This window comes from Eimeria maxima, genomic scaffold (genome assembly GCF_000499605.1).
Source record: "Eimeria maxima Weybridge genomic scaffold, Emw_scaff451, whole genome shotgun sequence".
NCBI lineage: Eukaryota > Apicomplexa > Conoidasida > Eucoccidiorida > Eimeriidae > Eimeria > Eimeria maxima.
The window spans coordinates 1-12500 of record NW_013566515.1 but is presented as its reverse complement, the minus strand read 5'-3'; the positions used below and the strand labels follow the sequence as shown (position 1 = coordinate 12500).

The window sequence follows — 12500 nt, the reverse complement described above, 5'->3', positions numbered from 1 at the left end:
GCACAAACATACCTCAGTTGGTGCTAGAGCAGCAGAGGTGTGCTTATATTTTCTCCCGCTGCTGCTGGTGCTGCTGCAGCAGCAGCACCAGCAGCAGCAATAGAAGCAGCAGTAGCAGCAATAGAAGCACTAGCAGCAGCACCAGTAGAAGCAGCATCAGAAGCACCAATACAAGTAGCAACAAAAGCAGCAGCAGCAACAGCAGCAGCAACAACAGCAGCAGCAGCAGAAGCAGCAGCAATCTTATTGTCAAAGTATTTGCAATTTCCTGTTGCTGCTGTCTCTCCTTTGTGCTGCAGATGCTTCCTTCCTTGCTGCTCCATAGAGCTGAGCAAGAGCAACAGCAGCAGCAGCAACAACAACAGCAGCAACAGGAGCAGCAAGAGCAGAGTCCGCAGCAGCAGCAGCAGCAGCAGCAGGTGGATGATCTCCCTGTACGAGGAATAGAAAACTTTGAGGAAGCAATTGAACGGCAGCAGCAGCTGCTGCTGCTGCAGCAGATGCAGCAGCAACAAGATGAAGAGCTGCAGCAATGCTGCTTCTGTCTTAGGTAAGCAACACGTAAGAAGCAAACACACAAGCAGCAGCAGCAGCAGCAGCAGCAAGAGTAGCAGCAGCAGCAGCAGCAGCAGCAGGGTGTGTGTATTTGCATGCAGGAACTTTGTTGCATCAAGGATAGAGAAGCATCTAAAGATATGCGAAGCAGCAAAGACACAAGAGCAGCAAAAGAAGCAGCGGCAACGGCAGAAGCAGCAGCAGCTAGAGCAGCAGAAGCAGCAGCGGCAGCAGCAGCAGCAGCAGCTCAAGCAGTTGCTGCTAGAGCAGCAAAGAGAGCAGCAAAAGCAGCTAATGCTGAAGCAGCAAGCTGTTAAACAAAGAAGAGATGCAGCAGCAGCAAAGGCTGCTGCTGCGTCTCGTTGGGCAGCAGCACGCAGCAGCAACAGCAGCAACAGCAACAGCAACAGCTGCAGCAGGCAACGAACAGATGAGACTTTTAGCAGCAGCAAAAATCACAACAGCTGGCAGCAATCCGATGTTGCTGCTGCTGCTGCTGCTGCATTGGGTGGAGGAGGAAGGAGCAGCAGTAACAGCAGCAACAGCAGCAAAAGGGCGCTGCCTGCAAGGTCGCGTCTACCACCAACCAGTGGAGACGCTGCAGCAGAAGCAGCAGCAGCAGCAGAGGCTGCAGCAGAGGTAGAATACAAAGAAGAAGTAGGGACAGAGACTGCAACAAAAGAAGCAAAAGTAGCAGCAGCAACTGCAGCAGCTGCAGCAGCAGTAGCAGCAGCAACAGCAGCAGAGGCAGCAGACGCAGCAGCGGAAGCAACCAGGGCAGCGTCAAACGCAAGCGACTGGAGGGAGACCCTTGCTGCTCCAGAGGCCTCGTCTGCTGCTGCTGCTGTTGCTGCTGCTGCTGCTAACAGTGCGGCAGTTGGGGCTGAATCAATAGCAGCAGCAGCAGTAGAAACAGATGCTGCTGCTGGTGCTGCTGAGCGGCAACCGAGTGTTGGCATCAGCTGCTGGACAAACTCGCCAGGGGAGCCGCCTCCCCTGCAGCAAAGCAGCCGCAGCAACAGCAGCTGCAGCAGCAGCAGCTGCAGCATAAGACAGAGCAGCAGGAACAGCAATGTCAGCAGCAGAGCTGCTAGCAGTCGTCTTATTAGCGACTGCAGCGCAGCAATGGAGGACCTACTGGAGCCACCACAGTTACAGCAGCAGCAGCAACAGCAGCAGCACGAACAGCAGCAGCAGGAACAGCAGCAGCAGGAACAGCAGCAACAGAAGCAGCAACAACAACAACAACAGCAGGAAGAGCTGCAGAGGCACCGTCTACAAGAGCAACAGCCGCAGCAACAGCAACAGCAGCCGCAGCAACAGCAGCCGCAGCAACAGCAGCAGCAGCAACAGCAGCAGCAGCAACAGCAGCAGCAGAAGAAAGCATCTACCTGTGGCAGGACGGATCTGCAACGAGCTCGACCCCAAGACAGGTAACACCTGATCAATGGCAGCAATAGTAGCAGCAGCATCAGCAACAGCAGAAGCAAAAGCAGCAGCAACAGCAGTAGCAGCAGCAACAGCAGCAGCAACAGCAGAAGCAGCGGCACCCGTTGTATTCTGGTGGCATTGCCGTTTCTGCTGCTGTTGCTGCTGCTGCTGTTGAGTTGTCCTTCTTGTGTTTGTGTCTTTACCTGACATTTTCCCTTTACCTGTAATTAAACCTTTTATCTTTTATAGCTGCTGCTGCTGCTGTTTTTGCTGCTGTTGCTGCTGTTTGTTGCTGCTGCAGGTGGCGCTTAATTCCTGCTGCTCGTTGCCCTTTATGTCTTCGTCGTTTTTGCCTAAAGTCTGTTGATCGTCATATAGAGATTTGTAAGCAAAGACAAAAGGAGACAGGAGGAAGAATAGTCCCTTCTGCTGCTGCTGCTGCTGCAGCAGCAGCAGCAGCAGGGACAGGGAACCCGCAGCAACGCGCCGTGAAGACGACTTATAGACGCGCGAGGAGCCTAGGACCACCAGCAGCTGCATCAACTATAGCTGCAGCAAGAAGCAACAGCAGCAGCAACAGCAACAGCAGCAGCAGCAGCAGCAGCAGCAGCTACAACAGAGGTTTAGGCTTCCAAGGACAGACAATGGACAGCTTTGCGCATCAGCAGCAGCAGCAGAAGCAGCAGCAGCAACGCGATCACTTCCCTGCAGCAGCAGCAGCAGCAGAGCATACAAGACTTAGAAGCGACTTCTTACCACAGACATTTAGAGGCAACGGCAGAACATTCAACTACAGCAGCAGCAACAGCAGCAGCAGCAACAGCAGCAGCAGCAACAGCAGCAGCAGCAACAGCAGCAGCAGCAGCAGTTGGGAAGCAGAAGTGGTAGCTGAGCTGCAGCAGCTAGGTCTCGAGGATGACAGGGTAGCAGCACTAACGAGCCGGTTTGCTGCTCGAATGCAGCAGCAGCAGCAACAGCTGCTGCTCCAGCAGCAGCAGCAGCAACTGCAGCAGCAGCAGCACAAGTTCCTGCTTAATCCTCAGATGGAAGCCTTGGGGGGACCTGAATTGAATGCGCTGCTGCCTGATGTGTTTGCTGCTGCTGCTGCTGCTGCACGGCAGATTGTTGCTGCTAAACTCTTTGAGCAGAAGCAGCAGCAGGAGGAACAGCAGCTTCTGCATAAGAAGCCACTGCAGCAGCAGCAGACGGAAGGCAACCGCAGCAGCAGCAACAACAAGGGCAGCACCAGCAGGGACACCAGCAGGCACACTGAGCAGCATCCCCTAAGACCATCAGCTTCTGCTGCTGGTGGTGCTGCTGCTGCTGCGCTGCACAGCAGCAGCAGCAGCAACGCCGATCTAAAGGCAGTGGAACGCCGTAGGAGTCCTGACGTATCTCCCTTGTCTCTTCGCACAGCAGCAGAGTGCAGCAGCAGCAGCAGCAGCAAACCTGCAGGGAGGTTAACGCCTCGAAGTCCTCGAGCAGCAGCAGCAGCAGCAGCAACAAGGCGGCTAGCAGCTCAAAAGCCTGCATGCGTTAATGGGCGTTGCGGCCGGTGTGGGGGACTGCCCCTGGATGCAGCAACACAGCAGCAGCAGCAGCAACAGCAGCAGCAGCAGCAGAAGCAAAGAGGATTGCAATTTGATACAGGGGTCTTAGGAGGCCCTGCTGCAGATCGTAACAGGAGCAGCAGCAACAACAGCAACAACAGCAGCAGCAGCAGCAGCAGACCACGTGAAGAAACGTTAGCAGCAAGAGCCGGTCCCTTACAGCAGCGGGAACCCCTGCCGCTGCAGCAGCGGCAGGAGCCGCAGCTGCAGCAATTGGTACAAGAGCAGCAACAACGGCTGGTGCAGCAGCAGCAGCAGCAGCAGACTGACCTTGGAGACCGCGAAACAGAGCAGCAGCAAAGGCTGAAGCAACTGCAGCAGCAACTGCAGCAGCAGCAAGATAAGACACTTTCCCTTTCCTCTAGCTTATGCAAGGTTGAAGCGGAGCAGCTGCAGCAACTGCAGCAGCAGCAGCAGCAACTGCAGCTGCTGCAGCAGCAACTGCAAAAGATCTCCGCTAGCCGCATGGTCTCCTCTGCAAAGGGGGAAACACCTGTGCTGCTGCAGCAGCCTCTCATCTCGACACCGCCGCCACAGCAGCAGCAACAACAACTGCAGCAGCAGCCGCAGCGGGCTGTGCTGCAGGGACAGCTAGCAGCAGCAGAGCCGATGCAGCCATCGCAGCTGCCACACCCTCCCTCCCTCAACAACAGCAGCAGCATCTGCAGTATTAGCAGCAGCAGCAGCAGCAGCAGCAGCATTAGCAGCAGCATCGGACAGTCTGCTGCACCTTCTCGAAGCATCTCTACAGCAGGGCAGACATGTTTGCAGCAGCTGCAGCAACAGCAACAGCAGCAGCAGCAGCAGCAACTCCGGCAGCAGCCGCCGGGATTGAAGTTCGGAGAAGCGCGACGGCTGCAACTGCAGCAGCAGCAGCACGCAGACCTAAATAGACTCCAGCAGCAGCAGCAGAAGCAGCAGCTGCTACTGCCGGTGCAGCAGCAGCTGCAGCAGCCGCTGCATCAGCGGCAACAGCTGTTGCAACAGCAACAGCAGCAGCAGCAGCAGCTGCAGCAGTCGCTGCATCAGCGGCAGCAGCTGCTGCAACAGCAGCAGCAACAGCAGCAGCAACAGCAGCAGCAGCAGCAGCAAGGGGCAACATTGTTGAGGAGGCAGCGCAGCTTTTCTTCGCGCGAGGCCTCAATCGCCCGTTGCAGCTCATTGGACCTCCCGCAGCAGCAGCAGCAGCAGCACAGCAGCAGTGGCAGCAGCAAAGAGCAGCAAGACCAAGTGAAGCACCTGCTGCAACAGCAACAGCAGCAGCAGACGCTGCAGCAGCAGCAAGGAGGGCACTCTTTGCCCAGTCTCGTGCAATACCACTGTATGAAGCAACAACTGCAGCAGCAACAACTGCAGCAGCAGCAACTGCAGCAGAAACAACCGCAGCAGCAGCAACTGCAGCAGAAACAACCGCAGCAGCAGCAACTGCAGCAGCAGCAACTGCAGCAGCTACCACTCGATGCGACGCATCGTAGTTTAGTTAGCAGCCGCTCGAGAATTGGGGAATTGAGTCCTCTCATGAAGCAGCAGCAACTGCAGCAACTGCAGCAACAGCAGCAACAGCAGCACCCGCAGGCGCTGCTGCGGAGCAACGCATCTCCTGATCCCCCCCGTCGCCAGGAGATGCAGAGTACCTTTCGTCTTGCTGCTCTCCAGCAGCAGGCAGTGCTGCTACGGCAGCAGCAGAAGCAGCAAATGCCCCAGCAGCAACTGCCGCAGCAACAAATGCCGCAGCAACAAATGCCGCAGCAACTGCCGCAGCAGCAACTGCAGCAGCAGCAACTCAGCATGCCTCGTCAGCCTCATCAGCCACTCACCCCCATCCATATGCGACAGCAGCTGCAGCAACAGCAAATTCAGCAGCAGCAACTGCTACAGCAGCAAGTGCACCAGCAGCAACTGCTGCAACAACAACTGCAGCAGCAGCAGCAGCAACTGCCACGCGTTATGCACAGCAGGTCTCTTGTTATGGAGGGAAGGCCTTCAGCTACCAGGACATTGTCTCTATCTACTGATTGCTGCAGGTACCCTACTGCAGCAGCAGCAGCAGAAGCAACAGCAGCAGGAGGAAACACCCGGTATGACAACTGGCAGCAGCAACTCCTGCTGCAGCAGCAGCAACAACGACTGCTGCAGCAGCAGCAGCAGCAACCGCTGCAAACTCCTAAGCCAACACTTCCTCTGTCGATACACACGTCGCCTCCATCACTTCTGCTGCAGCAGCAGCAGCAACTGCAGCAGCAGCAGCAACTGCAGCAGCTGCAACAGCAGCAGCAGTTGCAGCAGCAGCTTCTAGAGCAGCAACGGCAGCACCAGCTGCTGAAGCAGCTGCAACAGCAGCAGCTGCTGTTGCTGCAGACTCGTAGGCCACATATGCAGCAGCAAAATGCTGCTCAGTACCAACAGACGCAACTAGCGCCCCTAGCAGCAGCACCACCACCACCACTAGCAGCAACACCACTAGCAGCAGCTGCACCATCACCATTAGCAGCAGCAGCAGCAGCACCAGCACCAGTAGCAGCAGCAGCAGCGCCTGCGTTTTTCGTCAACTGAACAATTTTGTTTCGATGCTGCACTCTTAGTTGGAGTTTACCAGCAGCAGCAGCAACAGCTGCAGCAGCAGCTGCTGCTGCTGCTGCACTCTGCTGCTGTTGATGCAAAACGCGGCGATAGCGCTGTTGCCGTCGCCTTTGCTGCAGCAGAAGCAGCTGACAGCAGCAGCAGCAGCAAAATGCATGCACATTGCTGCTGCTTCCTGTGCTGCTTCTGCTGCAGCAGCAAAACATTCCCTAATTTGTTGTTTGACATACTCAATCACCTGCTCTCATTAGCAGCAGCAACAGTAGCAGCAGCAGCTGCTGCTGCTGCAGCAGCTGCAGCTGCTGCTGCAGCATCAGCACCACCAGTGGGTGCAGCTGGCAAAATAGTTGCTACTTCAACGTATGGAACAGCAGCAGCACGTGCGTGTTCAACTGCTGCTGCAGCAGCAGCAGCTGCTGCTGCTGTTGCTGCAAACCTGCATGGGCAGGCGCAGTTCCTGAGCTGGTGGCTTCTCTCCTTGCGATTTGGCTAGCTAGCTAGCTAGCTAGCTAGGCATACACATGGCTAGCCAGCTACTTAGCCAGCTATCTAGCTAGCCATCTAGCTACATAGCTAGCTAAGTAGCTAGCCAAATAGCTAGCTAGCCAGCCAGCTAAATAGCTAGCTAACTAGTTAGTTAGCGGATGGATAGGCAGCATGCTGCTAGCTAGCTAGCTAGCTAGCTAGCCAGCTAGCTAAATAGCTAGCCAAATAGCTACATGAATAGAAAACTCCATAGCTAGCCAGGAGCAAAGTAGCTAAATAGCTAGCTAGCTAGACAGCTAGCGACCTAAATAGCTCCCTTGCGAGCTATCTAGCGAGCTAGCTAGCTAGCTAGCAGGCTAAATAGCTAGTCATAGTTAGCTAGGTAGTTAGCTAGCTAGCTAGCTAGCTAAATGGCTATAGGGCGAAGACAGAGAGGACAATTTCTGCTCTTAACTAGCCAAGCATCAATGCAAGTTTTATGAAAGAAATGTTGGCAAGGAAGAAGACGAATTGTATCCTCAGGAACAAATTCTCCTAGACAAATTACGCAGCCGCTAAAGGTAGAAGAGAATGCTCCTGTCCTGCAGCAGCAGCAACAGCAGCAGCAGCAACAATAGCAGCAAATATACATACAGCAGAAGCAGCACAAAAAATGAACTCTTTATGACGCAAAATGATGGAGATATGACTTATGTAGCTCAACTCTAGGGTTTAGGGTTTAGGGTTTAGGGTTTAGGGTTTAGGGTTTATAGGGTTTTTTTAACATACATATTCCTCTTTCTTTGTTTCTCTTCCTGGTCTTGCTTGTCTTGCTGCTGCAGTCTCTGCTGGTCTTCCTCTAATTCTTTTTGTAGGTCTTCTTTTTCTTCCTTAGTTAATCCAATTTCGTTACGTATTCTTCTTGCATGCCTTTGCTGCAGGTGCTGCTGCTTCTGCTGCAGCCGCTGCTGCTGCCGCTGCTGCTGCCGCTCATTGTATCGCTGCTGATCGAGGATTTGTTCAAGTTTTTCTTTATATTTCATGGTAGGTAGTGCATCTATTTCGTGAGGATATGCACCTCTTCTCCATCTAGTTGTTATTGGTGCTGCTCTTGCTGCTGCTACTGCAGCAGCAGCAGCAGCAGCACCCCTTCCTTCGTCGCTAGGAGGCAATGATATCCAAAACGACACAAATGTCGCCACCAGACGTAACAAACTCACCGATATCTGAAACGCAAACCCTAAACCCTAAACCCTAAACCCTAAACCCTAAACCCTAAACCCTAAAAACCCTCAACACTAAAATAATTAATAATAAAACCATAAATAATAAAGCCGTTAAACATAAACCCTAAACCCTAGCTTACGGCGCTGACGATCTGACGGTGAGATTCCATAGTCCTGTTGCCTATCGAATCCTCGTAAACCCTAAACCCTAAACCCCCTAAACCCTAGAACCTAGCGTACAGAGCTGAAGGTGAGTTTCGACACTACTGCTACCTATCGAATCCCCGTAAACCCTAAACCCTAATTCCAAGCCCTAAACCCTAAACCCTAGCTTACGGAGCTAACGGTGAGCTTCCATAGTCCTGCTGCCTCTGTACAAGGGTCTTGATTAAATACCCAAATAACCCCCAATATAAACCACCCATAGGATAAAACACTCAATGCCTTGGAGAAACTCCATGCAGGACCACTCGTCATTCGCATCACCCTGAATCGCAAACCCTAAATTAGGGTTTAGGGTTTAGGGTTTAGGGTTTGGTGTTTAGGGTTTAGGAAAGAGGGGGAGTAAGGATAGAATGCCTATAATATAAACACTTATGATACAAATGATACTACTATCAAGAAGAAAGTCTATTAAGGTTTAAGGTTTAGGGTTTAGGGTTTACATGTCTACTATTTCGCGTCTCTCTCCTCCACAGGTACAAAGATGACAGAAAAATAAATAACGAACGGGCAATTGAGGAATTTGAAGGGCCGTAAATATTGTATTCCACCTATACAATCATAAACCCTAAACCCTAAACCCTAAACCCTAAACCCTAAAACCCTAAACCCTTAGGAAAACGCAGCTGAGTGCACTCGCCTTGCAACAGACTTAACCCTAAACCCTAAACCCTAAACCCTTAGGCTGAGTTGCCTCCCATATAAAAGAACAGCAGCCCATCCGTAAACCCCCAACTGCAGTGCATCACTATAAACTATATGAGTACTATTAGGGTTTAGGGTTTAGGGTTTAGGGTTTACTAACCATTGTAAGGCTTTATTACAATCACAATGACTCCAATTTAGATATAAATATGCAACAGTTGGTGCGGAGATCAAAACCCCCGAAATTGTGCCAAAAAGCATTACAATCCTATACCACAAACCCTAAACCCTAAACCCTAAACCCTAAACCCTCGAGATACTCCCTCTCCTCCTATAAGTGTTCGCCGCGAAGGTGTTCAACTATCGACTGGCAGCGGCTGCAGCCTATTAGAGCTTAACCTTAAGGGTTTATCTAGGGTTTAGGGTTTATTAGGGTTTATTAAGGTTAATTAGTGTTAATTAGGGTTAATTAGGGTTAATTAGGGTTTAGGGTTTACTTAATAAATACAAGGGCATCTTGAGGGCTTTGATCAACAACCTCCATGATTGCATCTCTTGTAGGGTTTTGTGGTACCTCAGGGCCAAGAAGGGCTTCCTCTAGTCGCTGCACCGTAAACCCTAAACCCTAAACCCTAAACCCTAAACCCTTTGGGTAGGTGTATGGAGGGAGATTTTATTGCTTAAAAGAATAAACCCTAAACCCTCGATAGTGAGAGGCAGATGCGTATCCATGTTATGTGGGGTTTGTACCGAGGGTTTAGGGTTTTGCTAATAAGGTTGCTGCTGCTGCTGTTGCTGCTGCTGTTGTTGTTGCTGCTGCTGCTGCGCCTTGTTGCACTCGTAGTCTCTAACTATTTAGATAAATTCAATGCTTCCTATAGATTAGGGTTTAGGGTTTAGGGTTTAGGGTTTACTTACGGTATGCACATATGCAATACCCCGCCATACACTGCAGCACGCCTTTAAAAGTAGGTTCGCCATTCTGCTGCTAGTGCTGCTGCTGCTGCTGCTGCCGCTGCTGCTGCTGCTGCTGCTGCCGCTGCTGCTGCTGCTGCTGCTCATGTTGCTGCTCACGTTGCTGCTCATTTTGCTGCTGCTGCTACTGCAGCTACTGCAGGTACTGCAATTGCAGTTGCAGCTACTGTTGTTGTTGCTGCTGTTGCTGCTGTTGCTGCTGGTGTTGCGGTTGTTTACGCTTACCTTGCTGCTGCAGCTGCAGCTTTTGGAGGTGCTGCTGTTGCTGCTGGTGGCTTCCTGCTGCTGCTGCTGGCTCCGCCCTTGTTACCAGTTCCCTCACTGCTTGTGTCGTTCTCTGTGCTGTTCACCTTTGCCCTGCTGGGTGCAGATAAGCAGAAGCAGCAGCAGCAGCAACAGGAGCAACAGCAGCAGCTGCTGCTGCTGCTGATGGTAAGACCTGCGCCGCAAGGGAGTTGTTGGGGATTGTGTTTTAGCTACTTCGTGATGTTGTTGCTGTTGTTGCTGCTGCAGTTGTAGCTGCTGTTGCTGCTGCTACTGCAGTTGCTGTTGCCACTGCTGCTGCTGCTGCTGTGGCAAAGTGAGGCCCGCCAACGGAGCAGCAGCAGCAGCAGCAGCAGCAGTTCTTCCTCAAGGGTTAATGGTCAATATACACTAAAGTTTCTAGTGGTTATGACCATGCAGACACCTGCTGCTGCACCTGCTGTTGCTGCTACTGCTGATGTTCCTGCTGCTGCTGCCGCCGCTGCCGTTGCTGCTGCTGCTGCTGCTGCTGTTATTGTAGTTGCACAGCGATGTCTGCTGCTGCTGCTGCTCTTTAAGGGAAATTCTCTTCCTAAAAGACAGATTGCCTTACCTTTCTTTGTAAGCAATCAATATTGCACGAAGGCCCCGAGCAGCAGCAGCAGCAGCAGCAGCAGCAGCAGCAGCAGCAGTAGCGGCAACTCGTTCGGTCGGCTGCCGGCAGCAGCAGCTACTGCTGCAGTAGGTCGATCAGTCTGCTGCTATAGAAGCAGCAACAGCAGCAGCAAGTTAGGGGTATAATAAGTAAATATATATATTTGTATAGTTTTCCTATAGATTAGGATTAACTGTTGCTGCTGCTGCTGTTGCTGCTGCTGCTGCTCGTAGTACACCAGGACACACAGCACTGCTGCTGCCAGCGCGTCTTGCTGCCGCTGCTGCTGCTGCTGCTGTTGCTGCTGCTGTTGTGTGCGTAATTATAGTTATATTTGCATGCATACTTTGCTGCTGCTTGTGTGCTTCTAATTAAATTATTTAATAACAACTCTCTTCTAATATAGCATGCAGCAGCAGCAGCAGCAGCGGCAGTAGCAGCAGCAGCAGCAGCGGCGCAGCATCAGCGGCGCAACAGCAACGAGTGTCTTGTGTGTGTTTGTATGTGGGGTTGTTCCTTCTTTATATAATAAATATATTTATTTATTTATTATTTATTATTATTATATTAATAATAGTAAATAAATAAATAAATAAATAAGTATAAATAATAAATATAAATAATGAATATAAATATATATACATAAATATAAATATAAATATAAGGGGTCAGTAAAATTAGACCCCTAATATCTGTATCTTCTGCTGCTTCTGCTGCTGCTGCTGCTGCTGCGGCATCTGCTGCTGCTGCAGTATGCATGCAGCTGCATGCAAGCAGCAAAGCCCCCAAGAGGTCGCCCTTCGTCTTCCTCCTTGCATGCAAGCATAAGAATACCCGTACAGGTCTAGCAGCAGCAGCAACAGCAGCACCAGCAACAACAACAGCAGCAGGAGTAGCTAACTAGAGTGTGCTGTTGCATGCATTGGGGCTGCATGCATGCAGTGCAAGAGAGGAGACAAAAGACAAGAATTAACAAAAGGCAGATAAATTCGTAAACAACTAAACCCTTTTGCATGCATCTATCCTTCTCTCCTCTAGCTAGCTAGCTAGCTAGCCAGGTAGCTAGCTAGCTACCTAGGTAGCTGGTCAGCTAGTTAGCTAGCTAGGTAGCCAGGTCGCTAGCTGGCCAGATAGTCGGATAGCTAGCTAGCCAGATAGCCAGTTAGTCATATAGCTAGCTAGCTAGCTAACCTCTGGATAGCTAGGAGGAAGGGAGGGGAGAATGCATGCAGCGCTGCTGCCCTTTTTGGGGCTTTGCAGGGCATTAATACTTCTCATAAAAGATTAGTGTTTAGGGTTTAGGGTTTAGGGTTTAGTGTTTTCTTCATTTAAGGGTTTAGGGCACATAACAACAGGAAAAAGCCCCATAAATGTGCATGCATGCAGATAAGGTAATAAAGACGGCGCTGCAAGAAGAAGCAGCTGTATTCCCCTATTTAGGGTTTAGGGTTTAGGGTTTATAATTAGGGTTTAGGGTTTATAAGAGAGAAGAAAAAAGGAGACAAACGATGCGCAACACATTGAAGAAAAGAGACACATAAATAAAAAGGAGACACTAATCCCTTATTCCTTTTATTGTTATATATCCCCATTAATTAATTAATTAATTTATTTATTTATTTATTTATATATTTATTTTTTTTTTTCTTAATAGGGATACCTCTCTTTGCTGCATGCATGCAATAAAAACCCTTCTCCCTCGTCCGGCCATTTCTAGGGTTTAGGGTTTAGGGTTTAGGGTTTAGCGGATATTGGTGTCTTGCTGTTTCTTAATAAACAGCAACTCCCTTTCTTCTTTCTTTCTTTCTTCTGCTGCTCTCCTTAGGAGTACATGCACATAATCATTAACAATAATTATAACACAATATATATATATATATATATATATATATA

The 12500-nt window shown here is 50.7% G+C and overlaps 2 protein-coding genes across 2 annotated transcripts in view; one reads left to right on the top strand and one right to left on the bottom strand.

Moving 5' to 3' along the window:
• EMWEY_00033650 (hypothetical protein, conserved) overlaps nucleotides 1-6149 on the top strand; it is a gene marked incomplete at both ends in the record, with an annotated part of 6967 nt that extends 818 nt beyond the window's left edge. Inside the window, 4 exons of the mRNA XM_013481883.1 lie at nucleotides 1-37; nucleotides 300-550; nucleotides 657-1988; nucleotides 2288-6149. The exon at nucleotides 1-37 is cut by the window's left edge and continues 818 nt beyond it. Coding sequence (XP_013337337.1) covers nucleotides 1-37; nucleotides 300-550; nucleotides 657-1988; nucleotides 2288-6149 — 5482 coding nt within the window. The remainder of the gene's footprint in view (nucleotides 38-299; nucleotides 551-656; nucleotides 1989-2287) is intronic.
• A 1259-nt stretch (nucleotides 6150-7408) lies between these two features.
• On the bottom strand, nucleotides 7409-9820 carry EMWEY_00033640 (zinc finger (C3HC4 RING finger) protein, putative; the record flags this gene model as incomplete). The annotated part of the gene is made up of 6 exons (XM_013481882.1): nucleotides 7409-7867; nucleotides 8008-8068; nucleotides 8533-8640; nucleotides 8895-9002; nucleotides 9232-9338; nucleotides 9653-9820. The coding sequence occupies 6 exons, from the start codon at nucleotides 9818-9820 to the stop codon at nucleotides 7409-7411; spliced, it is 1011 nt and encodes a 336-aa protein (XP_013337336.1).
• Between the last annotated feature and the right edge of the window lie 2680 nt (nucleotides 9821-12500).